The 21,066-nt window shown below is 42.0% G+C and overlaps 1 protein-coding gene and 1 long non-coding RNA gene across 6 annotated transcripts in view; one reads left to right on the top strand and one right to left on the bottom strand.

The window, feature by feature from the left end:
* Itpr2 (inositol 1,4,5-triphosphate receptor 2) overlaps positions 1–21,066 on the top strand; it is a 393,960-nt gene that overhangs the window by 316,185 nt on the left and 56,709 nt on the right. For 3 of the 4 annotated variants that reach the window (NM_010586.2, NM_019923.4, XM_017321411.2), the window contains 4 exons: positions 5,719–5,894; positions 12,666–12,830; positions 14,655–14,850; positions 19,403–19,495. In NM_010586.2, the coding sequence (NP_034716.1) occupies positions 5,719–5,894; positions 12,666–12,830; positions 14,655–14,850; positions 19,403–19,495 (630 nt within the window). Of the gene's footprint in view, positions 1–5,718; positions 5,895–5,987; positions 6,829–12,665; positions 12,831–14,654; positions 14,851–19,402; positions 19,496–21,066 lie in introns of those variants that run through there. The other variant, XM_006507026.4, reaches the window with a different exon arrangement.
* The window catches only part of Gm35768, a 45,165-nt gene that overhangs the window by 3,193 nt on the left and 20,906 nt on the right, over positions 1–21,066 (bottom strand). The window contains exons 1-4 of one of the 2 annotated variants that reach the window (XR_003956374.1): positions 15,003–15,148; positions 11,733–11,923; positions 4,420–4,522; positions 3,449–3,534 (exon numbers count right to left, since the gene is read on the bottom strand). This is a non-coding gene — a long non-coding RNA (predicted gene, 35768). Of the gene's footprint in view, positions 1–3,448; positions 3,535–4,419; positions 4,523–11,732; positions 11,924–15,002; positions 15,149–21,066 lie in introns of those variants that run through there. The other variant, XR_003956373.1, reaches the window with a different exon arrangement.

The following is a 21,066-nucleotide window of genomic DNA, read 5'->3' as shown; positions in this document are numbered from 1 at the left end:
AACCTTTCATTTGACATACAGAGCCATGAAAACCCAGTGAAGACCTTCAGCCCCTAAAAGAAGCAGATATAACAAACATGAGGCTGGAAGACACAGATCCCTAGGCCATGTAGAGCCTGGTTACTGGGAACAAGTGTAAACATCACTCTTGAAAAAGATTTTTGAGTCAATAATAGTAGCAAGATGGAGGCTCAGTCCTAGGATGCCAGAGTGTGGGTGCTTCTTAGGGAAGGCAGAGCATACACATAGGGCACCATAAAACCCCATGATGAGTCTGAGTCACATGACTACAGTCTGTGTGAGTCAGCTCATGACAACTTTATGACTAAGGTTAAAGTCTTGATCAAAGTCACCACAACCTCTAAGTCTTGACCACACACTGCATATATGGGCAGAGTGGGCAGATATGCGTGGCCACATTGTGCAGAAGAAAACTGCTGTGTGCTGGTGACAGTTCTTGATGCTGGAGTTTTTCAAACAGGCTAAGCACCTGTTCTTTAGGCTTAATTCAAAACTGTGTAAAGACAGGGCGAATGTAAATCAAAGTTCTCCTAGTAAGTGCCTTGGAGTGATGGGGGCAGACAACACGATAGGCTCCAACTGGAAAGGACTTCAGCAGACAGATCTGAGAACGTTTTGAAAAAAAAAAGATCGACAGTCGTATACTATAAAGCATAGAATAAAACCAACCTGGGGTCTGTATGAATAGGGAAAAGATGATGTTCTTTTTGCTACTGTCCCAGTTAAGAAAGTTGAAGAGTGATAGAAATTGTATGTCACCGTTTGGCTAGTCATAATACTCAATGAATGCTCAAAACAAGGGGTGACTATGAAGAAAAAACACAAGAGCGTTGTACTTTAAGAATCTGCCCGTGATATTCTTAAGCAGTAACAATGGGGAGAGGAGTAACTGTAAAACAGAGAAACCACTCAACAATCGTGAGTGATACCCAGGGAAGGCAATCGTGAAAGCACCCAGCAAATTCAGGTCAGACAGACGTCTGTTAACGTGGGCTGTACTGTCCACCCCTACTACAATCTGCTTCAGAGTCACCGAGCCATCATGGCAAGGGGCCAGCAGAGGCAGGTTGCTTTCCTCCTCCAGACATAGTGAATGGTGAGGTGTCAACCATGCTCTCGGAAGCAACTCAGGCTCAACTGTCTCGTACACACGTGGGTTACCATGTTGGAGAACAACATCCTTCAATCATGAGGATGGTGTGCAGTGACTCAAGGAAGATGTTTCAGGGGAGATGTTGCTCAGATGACCACCCTGAGAGACACCATCCACGTCTACTGGAGCTTTAACTGCTAGGCTTCTGTGGAATTTGTTTATGCTAGGGATGGTTCCGGCCATGCCAACTGAATTGTCCTGGCAAAGTAGTCAGTGTTTTTTTTTTTTTTAATCCCAAGATAAACAAGATTTTTAAACCTAGAGGGAGTTCTTCTTTCCTCCCCACATTTTGAATGTACTTCTTCCTCACAAGCATGTTTGCTGAGGAAAATAAGGTTCTTCAAGGTGATTTCAACTCCCTCAGTTTCACAAGTGTTGTTGGGTACCACTGTGCAGTCGGCATAATGCTAGGCTGAGAGACCCTAAGATTAGTAAAGCTGTTTTACCTCAGAGATCTCAAGGTCTAGTTAAAGGACCAAGAGATGAGAAAGACGCAAGACCAATGATGACCAGTGGATTTATGGATGGATGTTGACTTGATCTGGACCTGGGTGTAGGAAGCAGGAGTCTAATGAGCCTGCCCAGGAAGCAGAGGGTTGGGGAGAGCCTAGAGTAAGAAGCAGCCATGCTGGACAGGAAGCCACAGACAAATCATCATGAGACCAAGCTGAGTTCCAAGATGACTGACATTGAATTTTCTTTTATAAAGGACCAACTTCTTACTTCTGAGATCTTCAAAAGTATAGAGGAATTTCTAAAGACATCATCCCAGTAAATATAAGATATGCTTATTATGTGAAATTAATAGAAATATGCAAAACATTAAAGAAAAAGATTCCCACCTGATGGCTAAGGATTGGCTTTAGTGATTTATATTGCTTTTGCTTTTTATTACAGTTACTTGTTTGTTTGAGAGACAGGGTTTCACTGAGTAACCCAGGTTGGCCTAAAATTCACTTTGTAGCTCAGCCTGGTGTTGAACTCAGAGCAATCCTCCTGCTTCAGCTTGCCATGTGTTTAGATACAGGCATGAGTTACCACACTCCACTGAGACTAGCTTTGAAAAATGTTAGACCTGTCTCTAGAGTGACAAAGAGGTTATGTTGTTGTTTGTTGTTGTTGTTGGAGGAGGAGGAGGAGAGGTTGTGTTGTTGTTGTTTGTTTATCTGTTTCCCCAAAGCATGACTCATCAGATTGGAACTAACCTGATGGCTCACAGAGTTTGGATGCCCAGATCTCCTGTAGAAAGCCAGGTATAGCTGCACAACCTGAGTGTTAATAAATATTTAGCCACTTGTTCACTATGAAGTCCCCAGAGCATATTTTGTCTACTTGATAAACAAGTATTGATTGATTGTTGCAAAACACAGTGTGTCAGGGTAGGGCTGCCCCACACATTTGTAGATTTTGTGTTTTAATGGAGACCCGAGAGTCATCACAAACACTGGAATGCTAAAGAAACTCTCTGTATTCCTCATGGAAAGCTGCGGAGTCAAGGCAGATGGCTTGCTTTTGCTAGGTAGAGTACCCATAAACCAGTGTCAAATGTAAGTCAGTAACCTATTTTGATGAGGAAGAAGATGAACTCTCTCTTTCCAATATTTTAAAAATTATCTTCCTTCCTTCCTTCCTTCCTTCCTTCCTTCCTTCCTTCCTTCCTCTTTCTTTCTTTCTTTCTTTCTTTCTTTCTTTCTTTCTTTCTTTCTTTCTTTGTGCAGGTGTTTTGCCTGTGTGAATGTCTATACACCATGTGCATACCTGGTGCCTGTGGAGGCTAGAAGAGGGTATTGGATTCCCTAGGTTTAGAGTCACACACAGTTGTGAGCCACCATTGCTGGGAATTGAACCAGAGTCTTCTGGAAGAGCTAGCAGCAAGTGTTCTTAATTCTGAGCCATGTCTACAGCCACACAACCTTCTTTTAACTCCTGTTTATTTGAAGCTGCCACAATAACAAAAATATTGCTCTAACAAGATACCTGACACTGTGTATTTCATGAGTCAAATGTCTATTTAGTTCCCTGCTCTGGATATGGGAAGTCTATGATCAGCTATCCCTGTCTCTTCACTCCAGGTGGGGACCCTCCTTGGTTATATCACAACTTGATGGAGAAGCAGAAAGGGATGTGGCTGTGGGTGGAGGGGTTATATGGGCAGGGGAGCCACACTTTGCAACATGCTCTCAAGGGAGTGTCTGGTGCCTGCTATGCCAACACCAATCCCTTCCAAAGGCAGTAGTCTGTAATCTGAGTTCCCTGCTGTAATGCATCAATCACCTCTTAAAGATTCCATTGCCTCTGCAGTATTTCTCCAGGTCCAAGCTTGACATCTGGGAGCCTTTGGGAAAGCAGTCAAATCATACCTAAACCACAATAAAAAGCATTGTTACAGAGCCAGGGTTTCAAAGCACACCTAACTTAATATTGTTCATGTATTGTTTGGGGTAGTTACAACTGTCTGACAGAATCTTTGTAATTTTTAGATGCATTGGTCCTCAGTGAATACAAAATTCATCAAAGGATATGTATGGGTTCATCCAGGGTTTTGATGTTAACCCCAAAGCCTTGCTTATGAAAGCCCTCAGTGGGTTTTGTGTCAGAAGTCAGTGTTATGGTAAAAATAGATGTGGATGACAGAGCAAGCATCGTTGTTGAAGTTTTGGCACAGGAAGCTGTGGAGAAATCTCTAGCTTGGTGTTTTCCTCCTGCCCGTGTCATCTGGAAGATGATGACCCATGTCATCCTGACGGTCCTGGTACCATCAGCCAAGCCAATAGTATAGTGCCTGAAGTTACTTCTGCAGATGCAGCACACCCCAGCCACTCTTGAAAGGGAGTCAATGAATTGCACTTCTTTTTCAATGGAAGATTGTTTAAACTTCATTTGTGAGAAATTTCTAAGGAATATGGTTTATTATATGGTCCATTTAAAAATCATAGGAAACTTTTCTTTTACCTCTGTGCATGCATGTGCATGTGTGTATGTGAATGTATGCCTGCATGTATGTGTGTAAGTGTGTGTATACATGTTTTTGTATATAGGTACATGAGTGTATAAATGTGTGTGCACATATATGGAAGCAAGAGGTCAGGCTCAGTGTTATTTCTCATGACATTATTCACCTTGCATTTTGAGACAAGGTCCCTCAGTGACTTGGGATTCACCCAATCAGCTAGACTGACTAGCCACAAAGCCCCAGGGTTCTGTCTGTCTCTACCTACATAGCAGCTGGATCCCAGCATACTCACCATTATTACTGGGGTGTAGGGGGTCAGGTTCAGATTCTCATGCTCTCGATGCAGGAACTTTCCTGGCTTGGCTCTCTGCCCAGCTCCATAAAGCTTTTATTTCCTGATGAATAAATAAATAGCCTAACATATGTTTGGAACTTGAGTCAGTGTTCAGCACTCATATGTGGACACATGTATGTGTCTTTTAACACACGAAGCTTACTCATATGTAGATATGTGTTTTAACACTTAAAATACTCATGTAGGTGTGTGCACGTGTGTTTTTAACACTTAAAGCATTTCTATTTTATAAAATCTAAGTGTTCTACAAATTAGGTTTCTTTTTTTTTTTTTACACTTAAGTATTTATCTGTTTGCTGTGTGTGTGTGTATGTCTGTGTGTGGTGGTCAAACAACCTGTAGGAGTTGGGTCTCTTCTTCTGCTGTGTGGTTTCTGGGGACCAGACTCAAGTCATTGAGCTTGGTGGCAAGTACCTTCCCCTGCTGAGCCATCTTGTTGGCCCAAACTGAATTCTTTCAAGAAATCCATAGTATGACAATTTGATACTAGAAGAACAAGGGAAGTGGATGCTCACAGTCATCTATAAGATGGAACACAGGGCCCCCAATGGAGAAGCTAGAGAAAGCACCCAATGAGCTGAAGGGGTCTGCAACCCTATAGGTGGAACAACAATAGGAACTAACCAGTACCCCCGGAGCTCGTGTCTCTAGCTGCATATGTAGCAGAAGATGGCCTATTTGGCCATCATTGGGAAGAGAGGCCCCTTAGTCTTGCAAACTTTATATGCCCAGTACAGGGGAATGCCAGGGCCAAGAAGTGGGAGTGGGTGGGTAGGGGAGCAGGGCAGGGGGAGGGTATAGGGAACTTTAGGGATAACATTTGAAATGTATATAAAGAAAATATCTAATAAAAAAAGAACAAGGGAAACGATGAGTTAATAAGAAATGATCCTTGATTTTTCATGACCATTAATCGTGAACTTTGACTTGAGGTCCCCAAGTGAAGCATATCTATCTAAAACATCTCACCAATCCCTCCCACAGGAGAGAAATTTCTAAGACCTGATGCAAAGAATGTTAACTAATAAATATTTATGTAGCCTGAAATCCCCTCACAAATCTTTGGAAGTAGAAGGAGGAGTAACATATTCTGAAGTGTTTCCTCGGGGTAGAACATGGAATGGGTTGTTCTGAGATCCAGCGTACCATGGCTTTATCTGCACATGAAGCACAGAAGCCAAGATTTCTGTGCTTTTCCTGTGTTATTGCTGACAAGTAACCCGTTCGCATTTCCAGGCACACTCTCCCCGATGTTCTCAGTCCTCCTTTGGGTAGCAGTGGCGATCTGCACATCTATGCTGTTCTTCTTCTCCAAGCCCGTGGGCATCCGGCCATTCCTCGTGTCTGTCATGCTCAGATCGATATACACCATCGGTCTGGGGCCAACGCTAATACTACTTGGTGCTGCCAATGTAAGTACACTGCTTAGCTTTGTATCTTATGGAATTCAGACATACTAAGTGTGAATATAATCTAGCTGTATGCTTTTATTCTTGTGTACGCAGTGAATTCTGGTTTGCTGTGAATCTCTATCAACAAGAGTATCATTTGTGAATGCTTTAATTTATTGAGAAAGAACAAGAAGATGATGGATACATTGATACATTTGCGCAGCCTTGCAGCCTGACTCAATTCTGCTGTTCATCAGTTTTAATGTCCTTTCTGTGTCATACGTGCTATTATTGTAAAAAAAACAAAACAAGACAAAACAAAAATGACCTAGCTACTGTTAACATGCCCAAGAAGGTTCTAAATCATCCCAAAAGATTAAATTATATTCAATAGATTTCTATCAAGTGACTCAAGAGGGAAAAAAGACTGCTAGACAAAAAGTAAGATGCAAAATTGTGCTCCTTTTATATGAGAAAATCTTATAAACTTATAAAAGGAATAGGTGAGATTTCTCTCCTTCCCTACCGAGTTCTAGTAGATTAGAACAGGAAAGGAACTTTGGACTGTTAGTTCAGTAAGGGTACAATGAACAGACTGGAAGTGTCAGGCCAAGAAGCAATCGACAGATTTGTAGAAATAATCTAAACAAAAAACAAAACATTGAAGGGACTCTGTGCCAAATTTATGCAAAGTGTATCTGTAAGGAGATGAAATTGGTAAAAATGACAAATGGTCAGAAATCACATAAATATTGTTATATCTACCTAATTAGTACCTAAAACACTCCCTGTAACTTTCATTGCAATCTTAACTCAGTGTCCTATGCCCTGATGTCTTAGCTGGGGTTATACTACTTTATATATTTATTGAGGATGGTAGTTGACTGTTATATATCTGGTTTATCACAGGCTGTCTATAAATATTTTTTAATAAATCAATTAATCAGTGAATGAATGGATGAGTGGTCAATATTTATTAAAAATAAATAAATTACTCAACCAACTTTTAAGGATTATCAAGATGAGGCAACATAACCAATTCTGTTTTCTCAGGGTTTCTGACGTTGATTTTTATCACAATTCTTCAAATGTTGGGCAGTATTCCAGAGCTCCCAGTTGTTAGAATATTCAAAACAGCCAACTTCTCAGTTACTGCCAGTGAAGAGGGTTCAAAAAGTGTCACACACACCCTTCTCTAGGTTTCATGGAGACTGGAGCTGTCACACCAGTGCATGAGTCCAGTCTTTGCTCACCCCCTGACCTTGTTTCTGTGCAATCTGTTTACTATACTTCCCTATCTCAATGGTGCTAAGCATCTTACTCCTCCAGGCTCACTCGCATCTCCACTTCCCTCCAGCCCGCCCTTGGCATTGGGACAGAAGTGATTTTACGATCCGAGTTTATACTGTCTTTGCTTTGAATGTAAGCTAGATAACTAGAGAACCATCATGAATATGTATAAATTTGTCTACACCACTGTCTTTGGCTTAGTTTGCTTCTCTAGAAAGCATACTGAGCATGAAGTTATATGCTTTGAGGAAGTAAATATTATCCATAAATTGATCATTGACTTTCAATAAGGCATTAACCTAAGTGAGAAATAATCCAAGTTTAAGAAAGTGAAGGAAGAGCCAGGCAGAGTTGTACACAAGATAACAGATATTTGCTGCACCTGATGCATGATATGGTAGACATGTAGAACACCAAGAGTGGAGGGATGCTTCTTGCCATCTGGAACGCATGTGCTTTGGCGGGGGTGGGGGTAGGGGGAATATGTAGACAGAGGTAAGGGATAATATTTGAATGTTTGGGCTGATGGTGAACTAAAAACATCTGGCGTTCCTTTCCTGTCTCCTGTAGGACAATATAATGTGATAACTTCCACGTGCTTGGGTGGGAATCATTCCACCATAAAAATAATTATTTTGCCAAAGCCAGGTGCTTATTTAATAGCTTTATGAGAAAGTATTAAGCATATAGACATGTCTGTGTTACTAACTCCATGAATTTTCCAGGATTCCAATAGCATTAAAGCATGTTATTCAGCCACACACTACCACTACCCAGGGATCATTTAACCAAAGAAAATAATCTATGTTGACTTGAGGCAAATATAATAATTTAATGAAGTCACTATAATTTAATACTGCTGCAGATGTTAATATAAAAGTTTATATTTATAATTATATTTGGTAGCACATAGATTAATATAATTAATTTAGTGAATTGTAATCTATTTTCCCTCTTCACATAAATTCATTACACAAGTATCTTGATTTATCTTTACTTATGACAGAGGAAAATTCAAATAAGAACATGAATCTTATTTTTAATACCTTAGGTATTAATATATGAATAATTTAATTTGTACACATAACATTTGCATTGCATAACAGGTGATGCTGTGACTTCTAAAAATAATAGATATTAGACTTGAAAAAACAAAAGATAATTTGGCCATAACAAGAAGCAGCCAATCTCTGATTATATCCCTCTTGTGAGTGAAAGTGTAGTGTGGACAACTGGTCTACCCTCATCTGGCTGCTGAGGTTAGTTGAAAATCTTGGTGTGGAAAATCCAGAAAAGATCAGTTACTATTATACACTGGTAATAATGTCTCTCATGTACTGTATCTGAGAATCTGATATTCAAACCACTAATTAATCAGAAAGTGTTGCCACCATGATGTGTTTGTGTCTTAGCTCTCATAGTAACTTGTTTCTAGACATCGTCCCTCAGTGTTAAGCAAATATGAAAAGTTTTACAGGAAAGAATCATAATAGAGGTAAGAAAGATCTTAGTATTTATGGGATTTTAGTTTATTATGATAAAATTTAATTTATTTGCAGAGCCTGAAATATGTCTAGATTTCAGTTAGATTTTCCCATCACATGTGTCTCAGTGATTCTGAGTGTTGCAACATACATGTTACACAATTACACAGTTTTCTTCTCATGCATAGTGTGATAACCTTAGCTACTGTTGATATACATTAACGTTCTGAGAACTACAGGGTCCGTGTATAAACCTGGGGCACTCACCATTTGCTTACATCATTGAACATATTGCAAACTTCATTTATACAGGTTTAGCATCTCCTGTTGGTTAAAGAGGTTTCTGATGCTTTATATGGATGCTACATCCTCCTTAACCACTCCACTCATCTTTGCAGCTTAGATTCTTTGTAAGAAAGAATAACACAGTAAATATAACTAAAGGTTTCCTTCTGATGCTAGGAACTGAATCCTGGGCAATATACTACGCAAGTACTCTACTACAGAGCCATACCCCAAGTCCACATAAATGCCCTTTAGCAACATCTGAAGGCTTACTACTTTTGGTATTTTTGCCCTTTCTAATAATGTCTGGGAAACTCTGGTTCACTCAATGCACTAGTCTTTCTCACAGTTATTTTAATGTGGAAATGCTAGCATTTGTTCTACCTGCTTTGCACAGAGGAAAACCAAATGAGCCTTTGTTTTGTTTTGTTTTGTTGTTTTCTTTTATTTTGTTTTGTTTTGTGTTTAGAACCAGGCCATTAACAGTCACCAGAGTGCTTAGCAGAATGTGGTGTTCTTAGCTGTGTATCTGCAATTTTATGGGTGACTGCATGCCACTGTTAATTTGTAGAGCTGAGTCCTGTGATGCCTTCTCTAAACACACAAGCCCCAATACATATTCTGAACCAAAACGTTCCTTTCACATTCTGTCTTTGAGATGCACACACAATGTTTTGTTCAATGTGGTCACTGGATGTCACTGTTTCTGTAACACAGTTCTCAACATACAGATCTTCTCCAAAGCTGAGCTGAACATCCTGAGTGGTGCTGGTCACCCTGCCTGTGTTTACTACACTGCCCTGCTGGCAGTTAAGAAGATTTCCATGGTGATATTTGACTGCGTGTAAATTTTGCTTTCTATACTGACCTTAAGATTTTATCCTGCCTAAGTTGTGACACCGTTGACGTAGAGATTATGGAGTTAAATCATCTTATTTTTTGGTGAAATGGTTGGTTTCCACAGTTGATGAAAATGTGGATATTATTAGAGACAGTGAGTGTAGTTTTACCTTTTCAATACCTCAGCACTTTACAATTTTTTCTTGGAAAATAGATCATGTTTTTCCATCGTAACAAATTAGATATTCTGATCAGGGACAGAGTCCTGAATGAGACCAAAGGAACAACACAAATACCAACACAAAGCAGTGGTCAATTTCTGTGACCACATAAAACAGTGAAAAGGGACAAAAGTTATGGAGCCAGGAGGCATCTTTAGATGGATTGGCTCTGGGGCTGGAGGTATGACTCAGCATTAAGAACCCTTGCTGTCTTTTCAGAAGACCCAGCTCAGTTAGTTCCCAGCACCAAAGTCATGAAGTTCTCAGCTCTCTGAAACTCCAGATCCAGGCGTCCATCACCCTCTTCTGGCCTCCAAAGGCACTGCCCACACTTGGGTATACTCAAACATCCTTATGAATAAATAATAAAATAAATCTTAATGATTAATGTCTGGACCCATCTGTACAGATGTGAACAAAACCCTCTAGAAACAGAGGGTTGTGTCAAGAATGAAGTTAGTGCTCTGGGCCATGTGAATTCCATCTTTGCACTTTATCACGCCCTGAAAATCCTGCAAAGATGTGTCTACCAGTTGTGAGGACATATGAGGAGACTACATAACTGTGTGGTTTATTTACTTGGATGCAGTCAATGCTTGCCCTTTACCAGACACTAACTCATGAGCAAACATTGATTTTACCTTTGCTGTGACAAGAACTCTTGGTAAACTGTTTGGGTAGTGTGCTACTTTTGAAAGACCCTGAGAGCTTCCATGGAGCTGTATCTCCATCCTTCTATCCACTTCATTATCATTCAGGTCACCCCCAAAGGTGACACTGCATGCAACTCTGAGGAATAAATGGAAAAGGAAGCAGAGTGGGATATGTTATGGCATGCTGTGGCATTGCTGTTTCAAGGTTGGATCCACCGGCTCAGCAGGGCATGGCCCTGTAGCCATGTCTTCACACCATTGCTTAGCATGGCCTATGGGGAAGCTTGCCATAGAACTGACTGGCTGCATCATGGTATCCACACAGAAGGCCCAGTTAAATGTTGTCAATGAAGTGATGACACAAACAGGGAGAATGTGTTCAAAGCTTGTTCTTCTATAAACAGCCCCAGCCCTCATGGAAAGTACTACATAAAAGATTTACAAATTTCTTCCTGTCATAGAAAGCAGGATTCCAGCCCTTTCATATATGTATATATAATTCTGGCATTTGTTTGTCTTTGGCATGAATGTCTTAAACATAATGACTTCACCCATCTCGGAACTCAATGGGAACACTTGGAGACCACTGCTCCTGTCAACCCCACCCCACTTCCATATATCTCTAGAGAACAGAAACATATGCACCCAGCTATGGGTCAAGGCTCATACAATGCCCCCACTGCAAACAAGCAAAGCAAGACTCTTTATTTTTCATACTAATACGGCCACGTCCCATTCAGGCAGAAATGCATCCTGTCTTTTATATTATCCAACTAAAATGTATTTTGAGAATTTAGTTTAGTCTGTTACTCTCTGGCATGTCCACTTTATAAATAGTTTTTCTGCATATTTTTTGTAACTCATCTTAGTTGGGAAACGACATGCGAACCATATGTCTGTGTCATATAATTTATCCTTGTGAAGAGATGATTTTTAGTTCTAGTTTTGTAGAATCTCTTTCTACATCACATTGATGGACCAGGGTAGGTGAGTTGACATAAGGCAGTTGTGTAAATTTGAACAGGGTCACTCAAAAACCATTCAGAGGAAGGGTTTGACATTGCTTTTTCAGACACACATTCTTACCTTGGCTGTGCATTCAACTTGTCAGACACTGGACCTTTGTCATGGATCCATTGCTTTTTCAGCAGTTTTCTCTAGTATCTGATTCGCTCTTGAGCAGTCATTGTGAAGTCTCCATCATATCTCAGCTCTACTGAGTGAGAATGGAAATGGCTGACCAGTAAAATAAGGCTTCCGCTTGACGTCTGCTGAAGCTGTTGGCACGAAGGTGAAAGGGGTTTGAGGTGATTGATAATTGAGATTATTACTGATTATTGAGATTATTATTGATTATCAAGAGGATGGACAGTTATCTGGGGAAATGTAGGAAAAGATTCTGCCTATAGTGGCTGGCTGTGTTGTTGGTCTGATTGGACCATCACAACATGACATGCAATAATTACCAGTTTTTCATCTTACCTGCACTGATTCAGACTTTAGGACATTGATGGGAAAGATTTCATACTCTCTCAAGTTTGATAAGATGTATATGTATGCATGCATATAATGTACATAAAAATCAAGTATTACAAAGACTAGCCTATCTTCGAAAGGCATAAATATAGAAACATAGTCATAGGTATCTGAGGAGCATTTGAAGAGTCATGGCAGTAATCATTGTGAATGCTTGGTGTTATCTACCTATGAAGGGGTCTGTGAGCTAAGATATTGGATGACAGTTTTTCAGAAACTGTTGGGCTTCCCATGGCAAGAACTAGGTAATCCAGGAATAAGGAAGAGCCAGGTTTACACTCAGTCGGTGTTGCTGGCATTCTCTGCCCTGAGAGCCTCAAGGGAACCAGTTGTGTGTGTGCTTGTTTAGATGTGCATTTGTGAACTACCTGAAAACCAACGCAGGAGGTCACAGAGAAATGAAGCCAAAGACTTGGGAATACAGTGTCTTGTTCTATAGATGAGCTTGAAGCACTAAAATCCTACCTTCTTCCTCCCCTTTAGCTATGTAATAAAATCGTGTTCCTGGTGAGTTTTGTGGGAAACCGAGGCACATTCACCAGAGGCTACCGAGCAGTCATTCTGGACATGGCCTTTCTTTACCACGTGGCCTATGTCCTGGTTTGCATGCTTGGCCTCTTTGTCCACGAGTTCTTCTACAGCTTCCTGGTGAGTACTGCCTTATAGATGATCACTGCCAAGCCCGGGATGAAGCCTCGTACACCTTAGCCTTTGGGATTTTGTTAGTTTTTTAAGCAAGCATAAGTTATGCTATTTTTGGAATTTCTTAGGAGAAGTATGTATCATCATGTTATCATTGTTAGGTTATGTCATCATCATTAGCTTAAGCTTAGCTGTGCATATTTAAATCTTTAGACAGTGTTTTTTTCAGATTCTTTTGGTTTTTTTTCTGAGATGACTTGCTTCACTATGTAGCCCAGGCTGGCCTCTAGCTCACAATCCTCCTGCCTCAGTCTCCTCAATGTTGGGCTAGTGCCTGTGCATGACCACACCCAATTTCACATCCTTCTCATCGTCCCCAAATGCCACTTCCATTTTCCATTTACTTCCCTGTAGTCGTGAACAAGGAAAGGAGTTGGTATGAACATTCAGTAAAGTTGAATTTGTGAGGGATGTTTGGGTGTCAGTCCTCGCCCACCCCCTTGTCTGGGGCAGAGTTTCTTGTTTCATCACTATGGACACCATGTGCTCTGGCCACTGATGAGTTAAAATAAAACCCCCTCATGTCAACCAAAGTGGTGAAAAACGTTGGAGAAGCCAGAACATTGACAGTTTCAAGGTTGCGTTTACGATAATTAGTTCATCTTTATCAAAGAATATTGACTTCGATTCTGACAATAGCTGCACTTCCCCAGAGAGAAACAGATAGCAAAGTAGTGACTTTTTAAAGAACTTCACTCATCAAATGCTGTGTCCCAAACACAGGCTGTGTAAAGCAGTGATTGACGACGCCCTGATTACAGTGGGAAGTAATTGTGTAACACAGCAAACTAAGAGCTTTGAGGAGGAAACGCAGTGCCTCACTGACCCGGCCAGCCCGACACAGTTTCTAGCTATCATCTCCAGAAAGCAAGACACAAGTCCCGAGCCTCTCAGTTTTGAAGATAGGATTAATTTCAAACATTTTGAAAATGAATATAGCTTTTTTTCTTTTAACTAGATCTCATTCACTTGCTAATTCGTAATTTCAGTTTTTTAATGTAGCAATATATGATAAAATGGTTCTCAACACTGGCTGCAGACAGAAGCCATGTGCTTGAGTTTTGATTAGTGAGTAGAGATGGCCTCCCATTAAAGACAGATAATAACGGGTTAGAGGAAGGGAATTGGCAAAACTGTTACTTTTTTGTTTGTGGCTCTGCTTTCAAAGGTATAAATGGACACGGGTTTGTATCCTCATTTGTTTATCTTTTTAGTAAGGAAGAGGGTCCGCATTTCCCAAATATTTTAGATTCAGATATTTTCTATGGCACAGGCTCATAAAATTTCTCTTCGTTTCATTTTCAGTTCCTTGAATGGATGATAAATTTAATGAATTTGCCAACTGTCCATAAACTACATGGGCCTAAGATTATAAATTCTCTAAGTTCAAATGTGAGCGAGTGTGCAGTTCTGCAGGGTCACAACAAAGCGTGTAACACCTATTATGAAGCCAATGTATGCACATTACATGCTACCAGAGCTGTCTACACTGAAACTGTGCCTTGTTTTCCAGCTCAATGGTTGGTGGGCTGCGACCCCCCCCCCCCGCATATCAGATATTTACATTACGATTCATAACAGTAGCAAAATTACAGTTATAAAGCAGCAACTGAATAATTTTATGGTTGGGGTCACCACCCATGAGGAGCTGTATTAAAGGGTCACAGCATTAGGAAGGTTGAGAACCACCGTTCTAACTCAACTGTTTGGGTTTATTGTAAAATGTTATTTGTTTGAAGGTTATTTTTTTAATTATTATTATTTCTGTAGCTTTTTGATTTGGTATATAGAGAAGAGACCCTGCTGAATGTCATCAAAAGCGTCACACGGAACGGCCGCTCCATCATCCTGACCGCGGTCTTGGCTCTTATCTTGGTCTACCTGTTCTCCATCATCGGCTTCCTTTTCTTAAAGGACGACTTCACCATGGAGGTGGACAGACTGAAAAACAGAACTCCAGTCACAGGTAGCCTCCCTACGCTCAGAGCTCTTCCCTGCCCTTGTAACTTGTCCACCCCTTGTTGGTGGGATTTCGGACAATCTGAGATAAAGTTTTCACTTTTGAATTGTGGTCTTGTTTACCGCTGCTGTGGTTTGAGGGCCGGGCGTCCTCCTCACCTCCTGGGTTTGAACATCTGGTCCGCATGTGCTGGCCCTGACTTAGCCAGTGGAGCCTCACAGAGGAAGTGATTGACTGGGGTGGGCCCTGCGGTTGGGTAGTCTGGCCTCACTTCCGGTCTGCTGTCCACTTCCTGGCAGCTAACATGGTGTGACCGGCTGCCTCTGCGCTGCCTTGGCTGCTGCCTTGTGGCTCTGTATCCCTTTGTACTGTTAGCCAAAATAAACTTCGTTTCTTCCTCCAGTTGCTCGTTGTTAGGTGCTTGATCCCAGCAATGATTAAAGTAACTAATACAGCATGTAAGAGCCGAGGATTTGAAATACTTTAGCCTGCACACGATCAGAGTGGTTGGGAAATACACGGGAGAAATCATCTGTGCTCCATCCTACAGGGTTTCGTAATGCTGCGTGTACAGCAGGAGGCAGCGGCAGCTTTGCTGCAGGAGACCCGAGGATTCTCTTGTTCCTCTTCTTTCCGTTTCCCCAAAGGACCTCAGAGCGGCCGCTCGGCCATTATCCCGCAGGCATTGCATTATATCCAAATAACTTAAAATGATAAATGCTTTGATAAATGGTGATCATCAGGCAGTACTAAGTGTGTTTGAGCAGATGAACACCAGAGCTGTGCTTAAAGGACCCCAGTCTTCAGTGCATGGCTGCTGGAGTCTCTGCATGACGTTTGCCACCCGATCGCTTAGACAGCACCCAGTGTTCTCACTGAGAGGCCTTGGCACCAGGAGCTGGCCTCCCCTGTTGTCACTGTCCTTTGCTTCTCACCTGGCATATATACCCTTGTTGCTGGACTAATCCCTTTCTTAACCTTTCCCCTGGTTTGCTTGATAGAAACCATGATTCTACATTGTGCTGTTTTCTTGCTTTCACAAACTACTGTTTATAGAGATGGGAAATCACAAAACGACATCACTTTCTCTCCCAAACCATTGAGATTTAATTAGTGGAAACATTTGCAGTGTCCTGTCTTTCCTTTAGCATGTAATCCTTAATTACAAAATTGACAGTGTATGGTGATGTCTTTAATAAGATTATGGAATGACTAAGCAGGGGCTGGTCATTTATTAGTGAGTCTAAATGGGCTGCACAAGCCACAGAAACATCAGCTTTACACATTTTAAATTACAACACTGGGAGATACTCTTGAACTCCACGCCGAGTATTAGACTTAGTTCTTGGGAATGTGAATGCTGTTGTTGCCTCATAGGCTTTCTCTAGAGTTTCACACGCATGCTGCCAGCTTTCCATCTCTTGTAACAAAAAGCCCAAGAAAATAACTTTAATACAAGGAAATGACTTATTTTGGCAGCTCATGTTTTCAGTTAATGGTCATTTAGCCTCAACACCTGAGACCTATGGTGAGACAGAGAGTATTGTGGTTGAGCGAAGATTCTCGCCCTGTTGTGACTTTGAGGAAGAGGGAGAGAGAAGGTTCCTGACACCCCTTCAAGGGTACAGCCAGAGTGACCTCTCACTACACACTAGGCCTCACCTCTCAAAAGATCTGATAGCTCACTTGGATGGTGACCAAGGCCTCGTTTTTTATGGCCTTTGAGGGACACTGAAGTTGCAAATCATTATTACATTACACTTCCTGTGTGTGGAGAAAAGGCACCTTTGTAAGGCCCAGATCTCGGTTCTTTCTAAACTCCTTAGGAACCGTCTAACCTCAGCACTGTATGAGCCTCAAATTTTAATTCCTTGCTAGATTAGAGGCCTGGCCACCGTTTGTTCAGTGGAGAAACTGAAGCATTAAAACTTACAGAACAAAAATGTACAGTAGGGGCTGGTTTTCAAATTCGATGGTGAATATTTTAAGTTCTTGGATGATGAAGTTAGTGCTATATTATGAATGTACATTTTTTAGAAATAGGAAAAAGGCAGTATAAAACACTAAAGCTAAAATTTCAAGCTCTTTCTCTACTGAAAATACATATGCACCATTTTATAGAAATCAGTCAAAGAAAACTTTTGTAAGTACTATGAAAGTGCAGCACATAGGGACAGCCAGCAGACGTAAATCCCTCATGCTCCATGGTTGGAATAGTTTGTTTCATAGCTTAAGAGCCTAGAAAAAAAATCTTGGTTTCCATATTTTAAATTTCATTTCTAACACATCGTAATAGCATCTGTCTTAAGTCTGCTTTCTGTTGCTATAACAGATTACCGGAGACCTTGTGGCTTATAAAGAATAGATGGTGGCGCACACCTTTAATCCCAGGCAGGCGGATTTCTGAGTTCGAGGCCAGCCTGGTCTACAAAGTTCCAGGACAGCCAGGGCTATACAGAGAAACCCTGTCTCAAAAACAAAACAACAACAACAACAACAACAACAACAACAAAACCAAAAAATCCCAACCCCCCCCCCAAAAAAAAAGAATAGATGTTTATTTAGTTCATGGTTCCAGAGGCTGGGGGAAATCTAACAGCATAGGACTTTAATCTGCTTGGCATCTGAAGAGACTGTTCTGGTGATGGTGACAGCATGGGGTGGGCATACACACACACAAACACACACACACACACACACACACACACACAAACGCGCGCGCTCGCGCTACAGTGAGAAGAGGCGAGCTAGACTTTATGATGAACCCACGATAAGCTAGTAAGGCACAAGTGCGTGAATCCAAGCATGAGGAGAGAGCCCCCATGTCTTGTCACCCCTTAAAGGCTGCCCCTGGTTCTACCCCCAGATACTTCACAACCAGGCTTCAGACTGTGTTTTGGTGGAAGTATCTGGACTACACTGGATCTCGGTTGGCACATGGTTTCTTTGTTCTTTGCCTTTTGGACACTGTCGCTCACAAAGCTGCTCAGCTTTGTGAAATTATTGAGGCTAGCACACTCCAGCAGTGGGAGTCATTTGGGTTGCAGATCAGAAACCCCACAGACAGGGAGGTGGTGAGTCAGAGCTGGGCTGTGTGTAAGTACCTTGGAGAGCTGGGGAGAGTGGAGGACACGTGCCTCGCAGGTATCCACAGGTATCCTTGGAGATTTAGGAGTGTGTGGATCCCTCCTCTGGACCTACCATCTGCTGCTAAGTAGTCAGGAAGCTGCCACTCCAGCATGGCCAGAACAGTGTCATGGGAAAGCACATGGAAGGAAAGGTCCCTTGACAAGTACACAGCACTCGTCACACCTGTCCCTCCCCCATTCTCATCTACCCAGAGTCAAGAGAACTTGCCTTCCTGGCTTTACAACCTATGATTTCCCTCCTGCCAATCCCAAACTGACATTCCAACCACAGCTCTGAGGACCCACACCACCTGTGGGTTGCTTGGTGGAGAACACTGGACTAGAAGCTTGTGAGACTCAGCCTGGTATGTCCATTGGTGCCCTTTGGTCCTATGAATCCCACCCCAGTGACCCCCTGGGTCCCCTGCTTCATATTCATGTTCATAAATCCTGTGGCTGCATTATGAGTCCTTCTGCAAAAAGCTCTTTTCTTTCTCCTGTAGGTCTTGCATCCCCCTCTTCGATTGTATTATTTTGTGTTAACTTTTCTCCATCTGTCAGCTCTTGTTACAACTCTGCTTTTTCATATCCTGTCAGTTCTCCAAAGCCTTGGACTCTGGGCTGTCAGAGCCTTGTGGGATGCATCAAGCACTAAAGGAATGCCACCAGGGGTCACTCAGAACTCCATCTCTGTCCCTCTCTGACCACCAGCCATGCGCTCTTGCCCATATCACTGCCAAAGATAACACTCCTTCTCTATGATGTCGCAGCACAATGTATGGCCGCTGCTGCCTCCCTAGCCTTCCCATTCCTCACATCTCCTTGTGACCCCAGATCATATTTGTAACTTTTCCTGCAATCCTCTCAGTGTATGAGTCGAACTTTCAAGTCAAACTTTGTTTAGTACAAATCGAAAGGTCATTATCTTCTCGCCAGAGAAGCCACTGAAAGAGGGGTTCCTGGGGACTCAGGAAGAACAGGGACCTGGAGTCTTTTATCCTTGGGCTGTTTGAAGCCTTTTTTCTCTGGGGCCATACTTCATAGAGAGAACTGCCCACCCAAGGTCCTTTCCTCAGCTACAGGGCTGGTAGCGTGAGCTACAGAATGCTCACTGCCCTGGGGAGGGAACAGTCCTGGCATTCCAGTCAGAGCCCTGAACCCAGAACCCTGAACACACCTGGCCGTAGAAATGTTAGTACTTGTGGAGGTTTAGGTCAATGGTATTATTACTACTTTATCACAGCCACTAAAAGAATGGAGGTTTTGCACATTGGCGATGGATCTATTCCTTATTTATAAAATTGCTTTAGCAGGCAAAACTCAGATCTCCAGGCTAACGTTACCAAAATGAAGTTCAGTTACCCTGGACTCATATGCCACTGTGGCTACGTTCACTTGGTCATGTATGGACATGCTCTATGTTCTTCCAGGTAATCACGGGGTTCCCACTATGACCTTATCTTCCATGATGGAAACCTGCCAGAAGGAAAACTGCTCACCCACGATCCCCTCTTCCAACACAGGTATGTACTGGAAACCAGTTTCTTTGGTGCGCAGTAAGGTATGTTGTTGTGTTTGTGAGAGTTGATCTTGGAATTTCATGTGCTGAACTAGAAGAACAGAGGGCAAATGACCAGCATAATTCAAGCTAGAGAAAGGATAGCTCTGCACTTGTTATTCTGAACTCTCCTGCTCCCCACAATCTTTCCGTTCACCTGATTCTGATAGATTCATTTTATTTAATGTGCTGTTCCCAAACAGCAGCCCACGTGAAGGGGTTTTCTTCTGACTGCTTGGCTTCTAACAAGGGATGAGAACAACATGAGTTCTGCACTCTAGAGACTTGGCTGTAACCCCTGACCTGTCACATTTTCAGCTTATGGTGTCCATGTTTTCAGAACGATGTCCAGATAGCTTATTGACAGAAAAATGAATGAACAAAGTCTCCTTCCCTTCTGAGGAGCAAACAGATACATAAAAATAACTTTGGTTCTAAACTGTTATCTTAAGATGTAGCAAGATGGGCTGGAGAGATGGCTCAGTGGTTGAGAGCACTAACTGCTCTTCCAGAGGTCCTGAGTTCAATTCTCAGCAGCCACATGGTGGCTCACAACCATCTGTAAGGAGATATCTGATGCCCTCTTCTGGTGTGTCTAAAGACAGCAACAGTGTATTCATGCATATAAATAAGCAAATCTTACAAAAAAAAAGATGTAGCAAGAATCTGGGAACATGGCATGTATGATGTTTCCCAAATTATAGGAAAAAATAATGTATCTCTGGAAGTGGGGAATGAAATTGGGACTATGCCTTTGTTTGGAGGTAAGGACAGGGCAAGTGCTCTACCCATGCGCTACAGCCAGCCTTGTAGACTGTAGATATTTATGTAACTTAAAAGTTGACATAGCTAAAGAAGAGTGGAGTCAGATGATGGCAAAATGAACTCAGAGCAGATGAGGCAAGTGAAGGCATAGACTGTGAGAGGATACAATGTGTTTGCTCAAGGATACTTGCAGCTCACACTGATGTCGCACCTTGTCTCCTAGGATACAATGTGATTGCACAATAATGCTTGCAGGCTCACACTGATGTAGCACCTTCCTCTAGGATGCAGTGTGTTAGCTCAAGAATGCCTTCAGGCTCATACTAATATAGCACCTTCTCTAATAGGATGCAGCCTGCTTGCTTAAGGATGCTTACAGGCTCACAGTGATGTAGCGCCCTCTACCCTGGTCACGTTTGCCTTGAGATGTTGGATTGTTGGTCAGGGATGAGGTGTCCCTTCCACTTACTAAATACCTCATGATTTCTGACCTAGAGAGAGAATTAAACACTTGTATTTGTTCCATCCAGTGCTCAACAGGTATGGGTACTTGAAATGCTTCCAGCGAGGTCCTTTTACCATACTCCCTGTCAACGCTCAGTAAGAGCCAGCTCTTCTTGGCTTACATGGTGTTACTGAGCACACACTCTCTAAAGCTGTATAATGTGTCCCTTGGTTTAAACACCTCAGATCTCTCCATCTTTCCCCACAGATCACAGCAGAGGCTCTTGACCTCTTACTCCTGGGCAAACTGCTGATCCCTGCTTTCAC

Source organism: Mus musculus, chromosome 6 (assembly GCF_000001635.26).
Source record: "Mus musculus strain C57BL/6J chromosome 6, GRCm38.p6 C57BL/6J".
Classification (NCBI taxonomy): Eukaryota; Metazoa; Chordata; class Mammalia; order Rodentia; family Muridae; genus Mus; species Mus musculus.
This window is presented reverse-complemented; position numbering and strand designations above follow the sequence as displayed.